The sequence below is a fragment of the Quercus suber genome, unplaced genomic scaffold, assembly GCF_002906115.3.
Source record: "Quercus suber isolate HL8 unplaced genomic scaffold, Cork oak 2.0 scaffold_340, whole genome shotgun sequence".
Taxonomy (NCBI): Eukaryota; Viridiplantae; Streptophyta; class Magnoliopsida; order Fagales; family Fagaceae; genus Quercus; species Quercus suber.
This window is the reverse complement of record NW_027069792.1, coordinates 136302-154939: the sequence shown is the minus strand read 5'-3', so window position 1 is coordinate 154939 and position 18638 is coordinate 136302. Positions and strand designations below refer to the sequence as shown.

Genomic DNA, 18638 nt, shown 5'->3' with positions numbered 1-18638 from the left:
GTAAAGACACAATGTCTTTAACTAAATGGCCCACCACTGAGTGCTAGAAACTCTGCTTCTTAATCTTAATAGCTGAAATAGCCTCTTTAGAATCTCCTTCCAAAATTGTCCAAGCTCACGGACAAACAGGACAGCCCGCCTTGTTGCAATTATTTCCAGTGCAACAATGGATGAAGGCAGAGGAATAATTTCGGACAGTGCAGCCAAAACTTCACTGGAATAATTTAATGTAAGACATTAAATTAATGATTAATAACAAAATTTAAATAAGATTTTGGTAATTTCTTGGTCAATTTTTTTTTTTTTTTAAAGGATGTTGAGGTCTATATGTTACAGCTTTCAAATTTGTGTTTTTGGGATGATGAGGCCACCCTCCTCCTAAATCACCTTCCCCTCCTAAATCACCTTCCATCTACTTTTAAGCTTAAAGTCCTGTTTATAAAGAACAAAAACAAAGAAAGTGATCAAACCTAAGTGAATTGAATTGATTCGAAGTGAATCATCTTGAAGGAAACGGTATTGAAGTAAATCATATCGAAGCAAACAAATTTAGAGCAAGTCATCTCAAAGTAAATTAAAATTAAATTGCTGGAAATATAATAGATTCAAGCCTGATTGATTACTCTAATACTAAATAGATTTGAAGTAAAGCAGGAATTCATATCAAACTTGATTAAATATGATCATGAGTACAAAGGAAATGAACTTAAAGTATACAGTTTTCTACAAACCTAAGGACTACTTGATTTGCCAAAAAATTACTTGATCTCCTAAGAATCTAAATACAAATGATCTCAACAGTGTTTTGGTGTGCTCTTATCTGTGTGTGGTGTCATTTCTTGTAGAATCAGCTCCTATTTATACTTGAGAACTTGACAGTTATGCCCAATTTCCTTTATCACATGTCACTTCTTAGTTGTCTATACACTACTGAAGTGTATGAGGTCTTGCCAAGTGGCGCTCTAATTTTGCATTGAGCATTTTTTTACCTCTTTCATTAAGTTTTCTTACCTCTTGCATTTAGCACTCCTAAGAAGTTAAATCAAAATCAAACCACAAAAATCATATAAAAATCACCAAATTAGAGTTTAAATTATAATTAAATTTTTAAAAGAAATCTAGGCACAATTGTACAAAAATTCCATGTAACTAAGTCATACTCAAGAGTATTGAACCTTTTTTCCTTTGTATAAATAGGGGGGGGGGGTCCCAATAGGATGGGGGGCTAACAATTTTCTCTCCAAAATAGTTATTGTAGGAACATAAAAGTTTTCTATTGAAGATTTTTCACGCTTAAAGAACATGACTTGCCAACTAATCAAAATAGAGTTTTTAATGCCTACAACAATTTCACAACATTAAAAACAAACCCCAGTGTATACAATGTCAAATTTCATAGTCTCTTATTACATCAAATGAGTGTTTGATTTTTCTTGCAAAGTATTGTATAGTAAAGCCTCTGGGTCATAGTCTCAACTACAACTCTAAATCATGTTGGACTTGGATGACACCTTTCCACAACGTATTATTATGAGATGTAGAAAAAATTTGGAGTGTACACAATGTTTAGTGTGGATGAGAAGAAATTTCATCCTATTCCAATTAGTTAGGTTAGTAAAGGGCCTATTCCATTTTAATGATCTTGGAATTTTGTATACAAGTAATAATCAGGGAAACTTCCGCTTAAAATAAGTCAAACTTTTGGCAAGAAAAAAAAATTGATGTCTAGACAAATCAAGCTAAGGTCAACCAAAATGGACCATATTCTTAATTANTCCGAGTTGGATCCAAAACCGACCCGGCTTGACCTATGGACAGCCTTAGTTTCAATTACAACTCTCAATCATGTTGGACTTGGATGACACCTATCAACAACATATCATTATGAGATGCAGAAAAAATTTGGTGTACACAACGTTTAGTGCAGATGGGAAGAAATTTCATCCTATTCTAATTGGTTAGTTTAGTAAGGGACCTATTTCAATTTAATGATCCTGGAATTTTGTATACAAGTAATAATCAAGGAAACTTCCACCTAAAATAAGTTGGATGTTTGGCAAGAGAGAAAATTGATGTCTAGACAAATCAAGCAAAGGTCGACCAAAATAGACCATATTCTTAATTTCTTATCTCTATTTATTCCATGTACAAGACTTATAGTCAATGCTTGGTGTATAAAAGTTGATCTTATCTAAAGTCCATCATCTAAAAGCTTGAGAAAAAATTTATTTAAACCAACACAATATATAAATTATAATGGAATCAAATAAAAATTGTCAAAAATAATGAAAATTTAATCTATGCTTAAATTCTTATAAGGATGAACGTAATAGCAATATCTTTTTTTTTTTTTTTAAATAAAGATTAAAAAAAAAAATCTATGCTTATTTTGTATGCATGATAAAGTCCTATCACAAAGTTTTTTGAGACTCATGTTGTTTAGTGATTAAGAGTTATAAAGGAATAATCATCAATATATATATATATATATATTCACTTGAGCATATGTGAAAAAAGACATATACATACTGCAAATGGTAAAGAAGAAAGAAAAAGTTGCTAATATCTTTTAATATGGTTAATTGTTTTGCCTTAATCAGTCGCTCAAACAACATACCGCTTATTCATACCACAACCACAAATGACAATGTAACATTAGCCATTTGTAATTGCTAATCTGAAAGTACATATTTCTTTAATAGCTTTACATTCGTTTTTTTTGGCTAATATATCTTTATTGAATCAAAATTAAACCACAAAAATCATATAAAAATCACCAAATTAGAGTTTAAAATTATAATTAATTTTTAAAAATAAATATAGGCACAATTGCACAAAAATTCCATGTAACTAAGTCACACTTAGGAATATTGGACAATTTTTCCTTCGTATAAATAGGAGAGTCCCAATGGGATGAGGAGGCTAACAATTTTCTCTCCAAAACATTTATTGTAAGAACATAAAAGTTTTCAATTGTAAACTTTTCACGATTAAAGAACTTGATTTTCCAACTAATCAAACTAAAGTTTTTAGTACCTACAACAATTTCACAACATCATGAACAAACCCTAGTGTATACAGTGTCAAATTTCATAGTCTCCTGTTACATCAAATGAGTGTTTAATTTTCTCGCAAAGTATTGAATAGTAAAGCTTATGGGCCATAGTCTCAATTACAACTCTCAAGCATGTTGGACTTGGATGACACCTATCAACAACATATCACTATGAGATGTAGAAAAAATTTGGAGTGTACACAACGTTTAGTACAGATGGTAAGAAATTTTATTCTATTCTAATTGGTTAGGTTAGTAAGGGACTTATTCCAATTTAATGATCCTGAAATTTTGTATACAAGTAATAATCAAGGAAACTTCCGTCTAAAATAAGTTGGACTTTTGGCAAGAGAGAAAATTAATATCTAGGCAAATCAAGCAAATGCCAACCAAAATGGACCATATTCTTAATTTTTTATCTCTATTTGTTCCATGTACAAGACTTACGGTCAATGCTTGCGTATAAAAGTTGAACATCTTATCTAAAGTTCATCATCTGAAAGCTTGAGAAAAAATTTATTTAAATCAACACAATATATAAATCATAAAGGAATCAAAGAAAAATTGTCAAAAATAATGAAAATTTAATCCATGCTTAACTTCTTATAAGGATGAACACAATAGCAACATTTTTTTTTTAAATAAAGGTAAAAAAAATCTATGCTTATTTCGTATATATGATAAAGTCTTATCACAAAGTTTTTTGAGATTCATGTTGATTAGTGATCAAAAATTATAAAGGAATAATCATCAATAAATATATATATATATATATATATATATAAAAGTAGAGATTTCATATAGGAGTGCATAAGGTCTTGTCAAGTGACACTCTAATTTTGCATTTAACATTGTTTTACGTCTTTCATTAATTTTTTTTTTTTTTTTTTACTGTTATTCAAAAGTTTACATTAACTTATTTTACTGTTATCTCATTAGTCTCTCAGTAATTGCCTAAACTTACGTCACACATTTCTCTCTTTTTCATGTCTTTTAGTATACCCACCATTTTAATATTTAAAAAAAAAAGCAAAAAAATAATAATTAAGAACTAATAGTAATAACTAACCCAATAAGGCTTTGGAGAGAGATAAAGAAACACAAAAATGTTGTGAATTGTTAAATGAAACACATTATTTCACTACAAAATCAAAACACATTAAAGACAGAAAAAATATTTAAAAGAGAGAGAAAAAGAAATCTAAGTAGCCACCGCCTTCGTCGTATTAGCATCCCACCACCGTCACAAAGGTATCCTACTCTCTTGTCTTCATTGAAGACCAACGGACGCTGATCGTGGCAAAAATGTTGAATTTCCATCTACATCACATGAACATATAATAAGATAAAATAACACCCAATTTGTTTAGAAAAAAGAACAGGAATTTATTTATAGAACGCTAGATGGTACCCAAAATCCAGATCCAAATCAAAATATAGATCAAAATAATTGGGGATTGGACACATACCCTTTATAGATTATTGCAGCCCAAGTCAAACTCTGCTCACAAAACGAAAAAGTCTTTTCAATGATCTCCGCCGCTAGCTGATTTGGTAAAATCAACACCCAAAGTTTGAAGATGCTGTAACTTGCTTTCTAGATTGTGCCACTTACATAGATCGTGGAACTGCTGATTTTGTGTGGAAAATTATTTGGGTTTAAGCTAAACAAGATTAATTAGTGGGATCTGAGATCTGACTATGAGAGGAGAGAGAGTTTTATTATTCTTCAACATAACTAATAATTAGTCGTCGGAGAGTTGACCATTGGGAAGTGGTGTTTTTGTCATTTCGGCATGGCCTGGTTTTGTCTTAGTCCGAGGCCCAAAGAAAGGCCCAAGAAAGACTTGATTTTATTGGGCTTTTCTTATGTATAATTTTTAAAAATTTTCATTTTTTTTTATACATATAGTTGTATTTTTATTCATTTTATTTTTTTATATATAATGAACCAATTGGAAATAATTATGCCAAATGACAAGCATTTTACCAGTATTCAATCCAATTAAAGTCAATTTTTTTTCACAATTTGTGGAGGGGGTAAATCATAATTGGTATTTAATAAGTCTTTACCGCTATGTGTATGTTTGGCCAAAAATTTTTAATTTTTAACTTTTAAGTTTTTGCTTTTTATCTCAGCTTTTCTTTTGTGAAACAAAAAAGCAAAACTAATTTTTTGAAAATATAGCTAATTTTTAGATTTTTGTCACACATTTAACATAAAAAAAAGTTACTAAAAACTATATCTTTTGATGAATATTATGCAAATAAACTACACAAAAAAAAAAAAAAAAATACAAGTTTCTAAACAGATACTATAGATCAAATGGACCCATCAATTTGTTTCAATAGGCTTAATTTTCTGTAGTTTATTTGCTTTTGTGTGTATTTGGATTAGCTTTGTAGGAAAGATAGGCCCAGAAATGTATATTAAGCCTTGGGCCCTGTCTGAGGACACTTAGTTATCCGAGAACAAGGGAACATTGATATAGAGGTACGGGCTAGTGAATGGAGGAAAGTGGATAGTCATAAGGGTTTAGGAATTTGGTATGAGGACAACGGCTTAATAGAGCAGAGGTCAGAAGGCCAGACGTGACGTCAACGGCAACGCTCAGGGCAGTTCTAATGGAAAAGATGAGCATCAAGAATGGATAAGGTAAAAAGAAAGTGAGAAATATCTTAGTGAAAGCTACTACCACCGCATTAAATGCTCTGTAACTAACTCTCTGACTGTTCCCCAGATAATAAATAACTAATAACAATTATGAAGTGTATTATTACATCCTCAGGAACTAGCTCAGACACACCTGAACAACAATTAAACCGCTACCAAAGGTGGATCAGTGTTACTGTTTGGCATCATAACCACAAAGACAAGCTTTCAGGTTTTTCTCTTTTGCACATATCTTCAGGGAGAGTGAATCGTGGGACTATGACCACACTATCACTACCTTATGTCACTATTGCTCCACATACCTACCATGAACATGCATCTAAGCTACTTTCCAAGTGTGACTAAACAATTTCTTTGTCCAGATTTATATGAGCTTAATTTCATGCATTGTTAAATCCTGCCACCATGTTGACTAACCTGCTGTACAAAATGGTCTTTGAACCATTGGGCATCTCCTCCCCCACAAGGGGTGGAGAAAAGAACTCAATGGAAAATCAGATAAACGAAGAGAAGGTAGGTCCTAGAAAATCAACTCAAGAACACACCTCATTTTCATAGGAGCTTTCATTTTTTAATTCAGGCTCCACATAGTGTGTGTGTGTGTGTGTGTGTGTGCGTGTCTCAACTAACCTAGTAGGAGTACTACTTTTTATAATCAATAATGGGGAAAAAATTGCAAACAAGTAAAGATCATACATTGGGTTGTGGACACCAAATTAGTATTGATTGAACACAAAAATCATTACCTAATTTTGTATGGGTCCGGTTAATGTATGCCCTTAGGGCATTCATTTTCCCATAAAAAGTTTCTTAAAATGGTTTGCTAGTGTATACCCTAAGGGTATACATTAGTAAAAGCCATTTTGTATATACTCCCAAAACTTTCTAACACAAGTAGATTTCAAGTTTCCTCATCTTGTTTGATTTTTCATTCTACACACAAGCAAGACTACAAAATAGAATTACACTATGATATCAATAATCTTGTAAAAGAAATAAATTGCTTCTATTTAAGTATTAGAATTTAGAAACTCCACTATCATTCTCAAGCAGTTTGACAAAGTACCTATAATGGAAAAAAGGCAATCATCAAATCACATTTCGCTTCTATTGTGATTAGAACCTAGATTCTCCTTCACGAAAACAAAACCCAATATTTAATAGTACTAGCCTATATTTTAACACTAAACTGGGGAAAAAAAATCCTCAGAAATGTTTGAATGGAATGAATTCATATAATTTGGAGATTTGCAGCCATACTTGTAGCCCATTGAAGCGAAACAAATCTTCTTATGCTAACTATAAGTTAGATTTTCAAATCAAGCAGTTTCCATCCACAAATAAAGCTTTAAGTGAATGGAGGCCCCTCTCTATCTACTCAGGTCCCATAACAATTTTTTTAAATATGACTATAAGTTAGATTTTTAAATCAAGCAGTTTCCATCCATAAATAAAGCTTGAAGTGAATGGAGGCCTCTCTCTCTATCTACTCAGGCCCCATAACAATTTCTTTAAATATGACTCTGAGTCTCTGGTCCAACTCTTACAATCCCCAAGCAATGACATAAAACATCATAAACCAACAACAATTCTTTAGTCTATTGGTAAGTTACACATGCACCCACTAGTCTTGAACCCATAACCTCACCCTCCATCCCATTATTAAAAAACAAAGACCCCATTTGAGCTAAACCCATCCCATTGGGGAGCACATCATAAACCATCATGTCTAATTACCATTCCTCATTTTTTTGATAGACACAATAGTATTTGAACCTATGACATCTGCACAATCAAGTTTCCTCTCTATTGTCAGGCGAAGACACCAATAGCTTTTTTTCCCCCATATAAGTAGAATTCTAACCCAAATCCCTTATTCGAGCAACTTTAAAAGTTAAGCTCACTAGAACCCAATACCATTCCTCATTTCCTCTCCAAAACGTACAAGTAATTACATCATGTAAAGTAATAAAAACTCATAAAACAGAGATAATAATAATAATAATCAAACTTTGAGATAGCCAAATTCATAAAAATCTTGAAATGATAATTCTTAAGTCAAATGGGTTCTTTTTGGTATAGGCAATAAGAGACTTTATCAATTGAGCTATCTAAAACCCATGTCCCTAATTCAACAATCAAAGACTTTAACAATTGAGATAACTAGAACCAATACCATTCCTCATTTGCTCTCCAGAACATACAAGTAATAACATTATGCAAAGTTGTAAAAAAAACCCATAAAACAGAACAAATAATCAAACTTGGAGATACCCAAATTCATATAAATCTCGAAATTCCAGTTCTTCAACCAAAAAAGCAAAAAACCCAGATGGAAATTGTCAAAGTCTTTTAATCTTTTGTTCCAAATTATTGAATTGGAAAAACCAAAAACAACACAAAACCAAATCTGGGTTTCAAGTTTCAACCCATTTCCTTTAAGGAATATCCCAAGCCTTTGGTTCAGGGACAGCCACAACCATACATTGAACCTCGGGAGTAAGAACAACCATGTCTAAGTACCATTCCTCAAAAAAAAAAAATTATAGATACGATAGTATTTAAACCTATGATGTCCATCCCATAATAATGTCCAAAAAGAATTTTCTTTGGTATATGCAAAATTCACACCCAGCCTATTCGATTATAAGAAACTTTACCAATTAAGCTGACTAGAACCTAGGCCCCTAATTCAATGATAAAAGACTTTGAGCTGTTGAGCTAACTCATTTGCTCTCCAAAGTACAAGTAATTACAAAATGTAAAGTTGTAAAAACCCATAAAACACAACAAATAGTCAAACTTGGAATACCCAATTTCACATAATTCTTGAAATGACAGATCTTTAACCAAAAATACAAAAATCCCAGATGGAAATTCCAAAGTCTTAGTCATTTTTTCCAAATTATTGAATTGAAAAAACGGAAAAAAGCAAGAACCAAATCTGAGTTTCAACCTTTTTCCCCTTAAGGAATATCCCAAGGCTTTGGTTCAGGGACACCCACAACCATACCTTGAAGCTCAGGAGTGAGAACAACCTGACAAGCAAGACGAGAATGCGTGTTCATTACACGTGCACGCGAGCTTCTCTTCAAGATGTACTCCTCATCGTAGCTGCGAGGTGGGAGCATGTCGAGCCATTTTTGAGCGATGTTGACTTCACACTCAGCTGAACAGGCGTCGATTTCTTCGAGCCTGTGAGAGGCAGGGTCGATGAGACCAGTGTTGGTCAAGGCTTTGAGAAGAGTCTGACCGGTTAGACCCACCACCTCGTGCTTTTTACCATCTGGGTCCAGCGCTGCGAGCTTCACTATGCGATCTGAGACTTTGGAAGAGAATGGGAGATGGGAGTTTGGGAATAGAGATTTGGAGAGGTGGATTTGGGAGGAGAGTTTTTGACGAATGCTTGATCTCATCAGTGTCATCGCCATTGTTGTGTTTGTTTGGGGGAGAAATGTGAGAAATGCTTCTTTTCTCCTGATGGAGTTTTCGGATTTTGTGGCCTTTTTGCTATTCCATTTTTTTTTTTTAAATTGTTTTTTACCTAAATTTGTATAAATTTTTATTTTCATCCTTAAATTATAAAAATTCTTTTTTTTTTCCCTTCAACTATTGAAAACTCTTAAACGTTAAAAAGGATTTTTTTTTTCCTTTCTTAAACTATTAAAACAAAACAAACAAACAACCAAACAAAAAGTGTAATTTTTTTATATAATTTGAGTACAAAAAGAATTTTTCAAAGTTTGCGGCCATTTTTGCTATTTTTTTAAATATTATTTTTATCTTAAACTTTACATGGATTTATATTTTCATCCCAAAAAAATAAAANTGCATTAATGTAAAGGTGATGCCTGAACAGTGATAATCAGTCTTACAGCTACTCACAGAGGCTTCAGGAAGGTATTGATGGACAAGGATTAAAACTAGCCACGTGGTCTACACGTGGAGGGTGGAAGTGAAAGAGAAAGGATAGTATAAAAGGGAAAGAATCCCTTGAGAACAAGGATTAGAAAATTGAGAGAAAAACATGGTAGCAACAAAAGCTAGACTTGTAATCAAACTCAAAAGAAATACATACAAGAATTGATGTCCTCAGATTGAACCGATGACAATTTTCTTTAGATAAAATCAGTTTCTCTTTGCTTTCTTGTCATTTGAACCTATTATAATTGTTATTCAACTCATTAAAGTCTAGTTTTCTAACTCATTCTCTACAAAATCATTGTATTGGGCTCTTTGAACCTAAATCCTCTTATCCTTTGGACTTAGTGACTAAAACGTGTCCAAATCAACATTGGCCTCTCCTTTTAAACTATATATTTTTGTTTTGATAAATCCTAGGATATGAAACTTAAATATAACATTCATTAAACAATTTTCCAAGATAATAAGTTGTAATTAATGGTCCATAACATTGGCGAGGGTAAGGGTTGTAAGAGGATAAGAGTTTATTTTTTTTTTTAATTTTTTTTTTATAATTATCATTGGATTGGTAACAACCTAGATCAGTTTCAAATTCATTTCATGAAGTTTTTAGGGAATTGGATTTTTAAAAAGAAATGTATGGCCTACATATAAATATTGAAAAAAATTAGGTGTTCTATGCAGATGTTAATGGGAAAACCAAGATATTTATTCTCAAATATAATGATATCTTAGAATGCCTTTGATCCTTGGAAGATTAACCATGCACAAGTGTAAACCCTTTCTTCATGAGATTGTAGGAAGAATTCAGTCTTGGAGAGCAAAACATTTATCTTTTGCTTCAACTTTGCTAGGTCCAGTCAATTTTTTTGACTCAACATACGTAGGTAGGTGTTTTCTGAAGTTCGATATCTACTTCTCTCTGGCATGATGACTTTTACCCAGCAAGCATAGATTCGATATCTCCTTGACACTATGAGTACGCTCAAACATTCCATTTGTAAACACAAAGTGCACAAAACGACTCATGGTTTTATAGCCAGAACATAAAATACCATCATTTCATCACTCAAGCTTGAAGACACCTGAGTTTTCCTAAAAAATATAAAACTTCGATTCCACAACAACTTGCAGAGAGTTAAAAGAGTGCCTAATTTGCATTGATATCACTTTGTAAAATGATTGGTTTAACAAGAGATTGCCCAACAAGGTTGAGCAAATTAATTGGCAAATAACTATTAAGGCAAACTTGGTGTTTTGCATTTTTGCTTGGGTAGCATGTCTTTTTGGGTCACTAATCATGAAACTAAGTCTAGAACTCATGATCTCATCCTTCTCAACCTCAGTCTTTATAAAGGAAGGAGGTCACTCATTTGAGCTAAAGTTCACACGGTCAGATTTATCATATTTATTTATACTAATTCCATAGCACATCATATCTTGTTCTGAAAATAATATTATGACCATAATACCAAACAATTACAATGGTTTAGTAGACCATTGGTCGATAGGCTGGGAAATTGAAGTATAGAATCTATAACAGAATTTCATTAACATCACAAACAAGGAAATTGCCTCGAAACATTTTCAGAAAGACAGTTCCAAATGGACTAAGTGCGTTTGCTAATCATACAATGGCATTACTCATATCATATTATGTGGTTTATGCACAAACTAGAGGAATAAAATTACAGCACCAAATGAACAACTATCATCAATTCCAAACAATAGTAAAACAAATATTTATCCAAAAATTTAAAGAAATCCCTAAATATAAGAATAATGCCCCCAAGTGATTGGGGAAAATTTTGAAAAGAAAGAAGGAATACTAACATAAGATGGGACAGCACAAGCAGTAAAAGGACCTAAAATCAGAATCATGATCATGTTAAGACAAGTGATAGTAGTGAGTTGAATAACATGAGTTTAGATTGACTGGATCTTACTAACACCAAGATCCAGTCAAGAGGACACACACCAAAAAGATAGAAAAGAAAGACACAGATGAAACAAAAATCAAAGTAACTGAGTTTGGGGAAAAAACTGAAACATTCAGAGAAGCAAAAGACAATAGTGGAGGGCAAGACAGGCTTGCTGGTTGTGTTTCTTGAGGTATTCATACAGGGTACCGAGGATTAGTGTAGAGGTCTTTTAACCAAATCCAGAGCTTAGGTTTAAATGAAAGGCAAAGCCAAATGCTCCCTATTTTAAACCAAAGCTTCATAAGTTCCATGTCTAGCCAAATCATCCCACTAGAACTACCCCCAATAGATGAGCTAAAAAATAATTTGGATAGTCCTCCCACAGAATTATGGAAAAAGCAAATATATTTGTGCAGGTTATATGACAAGACAATCTAACTTCCAAATTTAAAATTTTCATTTTTCAGTGAAGCATTATTACTGATAAAACAAACAAGAAGTCACAAAAGAAAATCATAACTTCTATCTCCAACAGACTTCAAGAATTTCTCCAGCAGTAAATCAAACAGAGTTCAGTTTTTTTTTTTTTTTTTTTTTTTTTTAAGTTAATATCTGACTGTGGGCTCTAACCTTGCTCAAGATGAGATTTTTGTGTGAAAATATGTTTAGAGAAATAGTTAGTGTGAAAAAGTAATTTTTAAGGATTTGAACAACCAAATGTGTGAATAGGGGTAAAATTTGGACAACTATAAAATCTAGGGAGAAGAAAACAACCACCCAATTGATCATCATATCATCCCTGAGGTGACTCATAGGAACAGATAAATAACTCTCTCCCTCTTTCACTTGAAAGTTCCAACATGTCCCAAGTCTTGTCAAGTGCACTGATGTCTCTTTGTGCTTGGTGGCTTCATAAGGATTGCTAACATAGAGCAAAGCACCAACTCCTAGGCTCAAAACTTTAAGCACTCTTATTCAATTTCTTAAAGTACTCTTTTTAGTGGGCCTTCCCCAGATAATAAATAACTAATAACAATTATGAAGTGTATTATTACATCCTCAGGAACTAGCTCAGACACACCTGAACAACAATTAAACCGCTACCAAAGGTGGATCAGTGTTACTGTTTGGCATCATAACCACAAAGACAAGCTTTCAGGTTTTTCTCTTTTGCACATATCTTCAGGGAGAGTGAATCGTGGGACTATGACCACACTATCACTACCTTATGTCACTATTGCTCCACATACCTACCATGAACATGCATCTAAGCTACTTTCCAAGTGTGACTAAACAATTTCTTTGTCCAGATTTATATGAGCTTAATTTCATGCATTGTTAAATCCTGCCACCATGTTGACTAACCTGCTGTACAAAATGGTCTTTGAACCATTGGGCATCTCCTCCCCCACAAGGGGTGGAGAAAAGAACTCAATGGAAAATCAGATAAACGAAGAGAAGGTAGGTCCTAGAAAATCAACTCAAGAACACACCTCATTTTCATAGGAGCTTTCATTTTTTAATTCAGGCTCCACATAGTGTGTGTGTGTGTGTGTGTGTGTGCGTGTCTCAACTAACCTAGTAGGAGTACTACTTTTTATAATCAATAATGGGGAAAAAATTGCAAACAAGTAAAGATCATACATTGGGTTGTGGACACCAAATTAGTATTGATTGAACACAAAAATCATTACCTAATTTTGTATGGGTCCGGTTAATGTATGCCCTTAGGGCATTCATTTTCCCATAAAAAGTTTCTTAAAATGGTTTGCTAGTGTATACCCTAAGGGTATACATTAGTAAAAGCCATTTTGTATATACTCCCAAAACTTTCTAACACAAGTAGATTTCAAGTTTCCTCATCTTGTTTGATTTTTCATTCTACACACAAGCAAGACTACAAAATAGAATTACACTATGATATCAATAATCTTGTAAAAGAAATAAATTGCTTCTATTTAAGTATTAGAATTTAGAAACTCCACTATCATTCTCAAGCAGTTTGACAAAGTACCTATAATGGAAAAAAGGCAATCATCAAATCACATTTCGCTTCTATTGTGATTAGAACCTAGATTCTCCTTCACGAAAACAAAACCCAATATTTAATAGTACTAGCCTATATTTTAACACTAAACTGGGGAAAAAAAATCCTCAGAAATGTTTGAATGGAATGAATTCATATAATTTGGAGATTTGCAGCCATACTTGTAGCCCATTGAAGCGAAACAAATCTTCTTATGCTAACTATAAGTTAGATTTTCAAATCAAGCAGTTTCCATCCACAAATAAAGCTTTAAGTGAATGGAGGCCCCTCTCTATCTACTCAGGTCCCATAACAATTTTTTTAAATATGACTATAAGTTAGATTTTTAAATCAAGCAGTTTCCATCCATAAATAAAGCTTGAAGTGAATGGAGGCCTCTCTCTCTATCTACTCAGGCCCCATAACAATTTCTTTAAATATGACTCTGAGTCTCTGGTCCAACTCTTACAATCCCCAAGCAATGACATAAAACATCATAAACCAACAACAATTCTTTAGTCTATTGGTAAGTTACACATGCACCCACTAGTCTTGAACCCATAACCTCACCCTCCATCCCATTATTAAAAAACAAAGACCCCATTTGAGCTAAACCCATCCCATTGGGGAGCACATCATAAACCATCATGTCTAATTACCATTCCTCATTTTTTTGATAGACACAATAGTATTTGAACCTATGACATCTGCACAATCAAGTTTCCTCTCTATTGTCAGGCGAAGACACCAATAGCTTTTTTTCCCCCATATAAGTAGAATTCTAACCCAAATCCCTTATTCGAGCAACTTTAAAAGTTAAGCTCACTAGAACCCAATACCATTCCTCATTTCCTCTCCAAAACGTACAAGTAATTACATCATGTAAAGTAATAAAAACTCATAAAACAGAGATAATAATAATAATAATCAAACTTTGAGATAGCCAAATTCATAAAAATCTTGAAATGATAATTCTTAAGTCAAATGGGTTCTTTTTGGTATAGGCAATAAGAGACTTTATCAATTGAGCTATCTAAAACCCATGTCCCTAATTCAACAATCAAAGACTTTAACAATTGAGATAACTAGAACCAATACCATTCCTCATTTGCTCTCCAGAACATACAAGTAATAACATTATGCAAAGTTGTAAAAAAAACCCATAAAACAGAACAAATAATCAAACTTGGAGATACCCAAATTCATATAAATCTCGAAATTCCAGTTCTTCAACCAAAAAAGCAAAAAACCCAGATGGAAATTGTCAAAGTCTTTTAATCTTTTGTTCCAAATTATTGAATTGGAAAAACCAAAAACAACACAAAACCAAATCTGGGTTTCAAGTTTCAACCCATTTCCTTTAAGGAATATCCCAAGCCTTTGGTTCAGGGACAGCCACAACCATACATTGAACCTCGGGAGTAAGAACAACCATGTCTAAGTACCATTCCTCAACAAAAAAAAAAATTATAGATACGATAGTATTTAAACCTATGATGTCCATCCCATAATAATGTCCAAAAAGAATTTTCTTTGGTATATGCAAAATTCACACCCAGCCTATTCGATTATAAGAAACTTTACCAATTAAGCTGACTAGAACCTAGGCCCCTAATTCAATGATAAAAGACTTTGAGCTGTTGAGCTAACTCATTTGCTCTCCAAAGTACAAGTAATTACAAAATGTAAAGTTGTAAAAACCCATAAAACACAACAAATAGTCAAACTTGGAATACCCAATTTCACATAATTCTTGAAATGACAGATCTTTAACCAAAAATACAAAAATCCCAGATGGAAATTCCAAAGTCTTAGTCATTTTTTCCAAATTATTGAATTGAAAAAACGGAAAAAAGCAAGAACCAAATCTGAGTTTCAACCTTTTTCCCTTAAGGAATATCCCAAGGCTTTGGTTCAGGGACACCCACAACCATACCTTGAAGCTCAGGAGTGAGAACAACCTGACAAGCAAGACGAGAATGCGTGTTCATTACACGTGCACGCGAGCTTCTCTTCAAGATGTACTCCTCATCGTAGCTGCGAGGTGGGAGCATGTCGAGCCATTTTTGAGCGATGTTGACTTCACACTCAGCTGAACAGGCGTCGATTTCTTCGAGCCTGTGAGAGGCAGGGTCGATGAGACCAGTGTTGGTCAAGGCTTTGAGAAGAGTCTGACCGGTTAGACCCACCACCTCGTGCTTTTTACCATCTGGGTCCAGCGCTGCGAGCTTCACTATGCGATCTGAGACTTTGGAAGAGAATGGAGATGGGAGTTTGGGAATAGAGATTTGGAGAGGTGGATTTGGAGGAGATATTTTCATCCCAAAAAAATAAAAAGAAAACCTTCTTTTAAAAAAAAACAAAAGGAGGGGGGGGGGGGGTGAGTGGAATCATCACTCCCACGCCCCATGTTACATTGTCACTTGGGTTTTTTAGTAAGCTCATGGGTACCTCCAACGTAGATCAGGACATGACACTATTCAAGCTCATTACTATTATTTTTGCATATTAAGAAGTATGAGTCAATAACTTAAACTCATGACCTCTTGGCACTTGTTCGAAGTGATAAGTCTTTTGTAAAGATTCCTACGGCTACACCACACTCACCAGTGGTAAAGAAAACTTTTTAAAGTTAAGGGAAAAAAAAAATTCATCTAAACTTAGAAAATATATATATATATATATATTTTTTTTTTTTAATAATTTGATAATTACAACTATAGAGATGGCGATTCAAAACTTTGGTTTTCCTCTAAGAGTCAACAATAATGTTTCTAATAAATAAATAAAAAATCAACAATAACACTCAACCACAAGGCTCTTGCTATAATTTTATGACCTATGTATCATTCAACATGCATAGCTTTCTCGATTTAACTCAACCCATACATATTTGGTCAAGTTTGCTCACTTACTCTATTGGTAACAAGTTGAAAATTTGAAGAAAATAGGTTTTTGGTTAGGTGTTGGAATCAAGGTTTTGTAGTCAAGGTCGGCTCAATATATTATGAGGGCTAAGGCGATAACATTAGGTGAGGTCCAAGACATTTATTCTCTAATGCCAACTTAGTTCCTAAAGGCCTAAATGCTGTTAGGTTCGTTAGTCATTTTCTCCTCTCTATCTTAGGGGTCAAATTGGTCTGTTTTGAAATTTTTGGGACCTAGTTAGTATTAACCCAAAACTCAGGGTAAGTTAATGAAATTTACCCAACATTTTATATTCTTCTCTTTTTTTAGACTTTAACTTGATTTATAAAATGTATTTACTAGTGATTATGAATGCAAAAGATAAAGTAATTCAATACAACTTTACTTAACTATAAAAGTATCCGATAGTCTCAATCTTAAGAAAGACAAATCCATTATATTACTTAATAAATTAGATAAATCAATATAATATAACTATATATAAAAAAAAAAATACTATCTATTAGGTTAAGCAACCACAAATTAACTATTATGATTGAAATTTTTTAATAAAATTATATTTTTTATATCTCTAAATAATTTTGATTATAAATAAAAAGACAAAGTTTAGTTACAAAATTAGTTGTAACTTAAGGCTACAACCTTACTCAATAAAATAAAAATTACTATTTATTTTGAAAATCTAATCATTGAATTGCATGTTCTTTACACTTTTAATACACATATCAAATTTTGTGTCAATCGGATATTATTTACTATATGATTTATAAACTTATATTTTATACATAATTTTAAACTACAGAAGTTAACAATTTAAACAATTTATTAATGACATAGCTATTAATATTTAATTTTCTAAAAATTTTACAAGCATGGAAAATATAAGAAGAATATATAATCTGATGGCGGATTTGTCAAAATTCATCTAAAAAAAATATATTTAGTAAGGTTGTAAACTAATGCTACAACCAATTTTGTAACTAAAATTTATCCTAAATTTAATTACTAGTAATTAGTTATACATTTATTTAAACTGTTTCACAAAAATTTATTTTTTCGCCAGCTACTAAGATATTACATGTGGGAGGGAAGGATTTGAACACAACATAAAGCCCATGGGCCCAATCCAAGGATGGGTAAAGGCCCATTCTTATGCACCAATCCAGATCCGACATGTGGACTAAAGTTTGAGGAGGGAAGACATAGAGACCACGCTAATCCAGACTTGACATATGGACTAAGGTCCAAGGATGCAAAACAGATAGACCCATTGTCCAAGGAGCTTGAGGAACGAATGCACCTCAGGAGTACCTTAATTGGCCACCTACACTGAAAGGGCAGGGCACCGTGGAAGGCATTAGAGACATGCAAGTAAAAAAGAGAGGAAATATTTGGTAAGATAATCATTACCTCTATATTCTATGCATTGCACCAACTTAGTTGGCTGTATTTATGAGGAAAAGACACATGAACAGTAGTTCCACAACTTATAACACTCTCTACCACCTCCAGCAAGATTCTGATGGGACAAGCATCCCAATTGCTACCCAGAGACGTAGAGGTGGAGGCCTTAAATGCCTTGGGAGGGACTGTATAAAGGAAATGAATCCCTCCAAGAAAGGGGTGAAAAAAAAGAAAAAGATAAGAGAGTATCAACTTGTATTGAGATTGGTGCAAATAATATATGAACATTTCATCCTCGGACAAGCCTGAGGAAGAGTTTTTACTCATTTTGTGTTTCATTTCATCATATTAAGAGTCATGACTCCATTGATTTCATACTTGGACGACACATATCATTATAGTTGATTTAGAAAGCCCATTCTCTTATAAATTAATTGTGTTGGGCCAAAAATACCAAGTACCACTATTCTAAGTGGGCTTGAGACCATTTTTGAGCTCTTACATTAAATATTAAGAAAAAAAACCTAATAGAGAAATATATATATATATATATATGAGAGAGAGAGAGAGAGAGAGAGAGAGAGAGAGAGAAAAAAATTACCAATAGTAGATCTAAAACAAAATAAGCCCAATTAACCAATTTTAGCCAACACAAAAACCCAGTCCTTTAAAAATTTTATATAAAATTATTTTGTCCTAACCCAA

General features: G+C 33.0%; 2 protein-coding genes and 1 long non-coding RNA gene across 3 annotated transcripts; all 3 read right to left on the bottom strand.

Annotated features, from left to right (window-relative positions):
* Positions 1 to 4146: 4146 nt before the first annotated feature.
* Positions 4147 to 4835, bottom strand: LOC111993033 (uncharacterized). Its single transcript, XR_002880911.2, has 2 exons — positions 4525 to 4835; positions 4147 to 4375 (listed from the first exon to the last, which is right to left on the bottom strand). It is a non-coding gene; the product is annotated as an uncharacterized LOC111993033 (long non-coding RNA).
* Positions 4836 to 8695: 3860 nt separating this feature from the next.
* Positions 8696 to 9160, bottom strand: LOC136061681 (uncharacterized). The gene has a single exon (XM_065759758.1). The coding sequence runs from the start codon at positions 9158 to 9160 to the stop codon at positions 8696 to 8698; it is 465 nt and encodes a 154-aa protein (XP_065615830.1).
* A 6330-nt stretch (positions 9161 to 15490) lies between these two features.
* LOC136061680 (uncharacterized) lies at positions 15491 to 15922 on the bottom strand. The gene has a single exon (XM_065759757.1). The coding sequence runs from the start codon at positions 15920 to 15922 to the stop codon at positions 15491 to 15493; it is 432 nt and encodes a 143-aa protein (XP_065615829.1).
* Positions 15923 to 18638: the final 2716 nt, after the last annotated feature.

Coding starts and splice junctions, on each gene's coding strand:
- LOC136061681 (XM_065759758.1), bottom strand. CDS start 9,160: ATGGCGATGACACTGATGAGATCAAGCATTCGTCAAAAACTCTCCTCC.
- LOC136061680 (XM_065759757.1), bottom strand. CDS start 15,922: ATGAAAATATCTCCTCCAAATCCACCTCTCCAAATCTCTATTCCCAAA.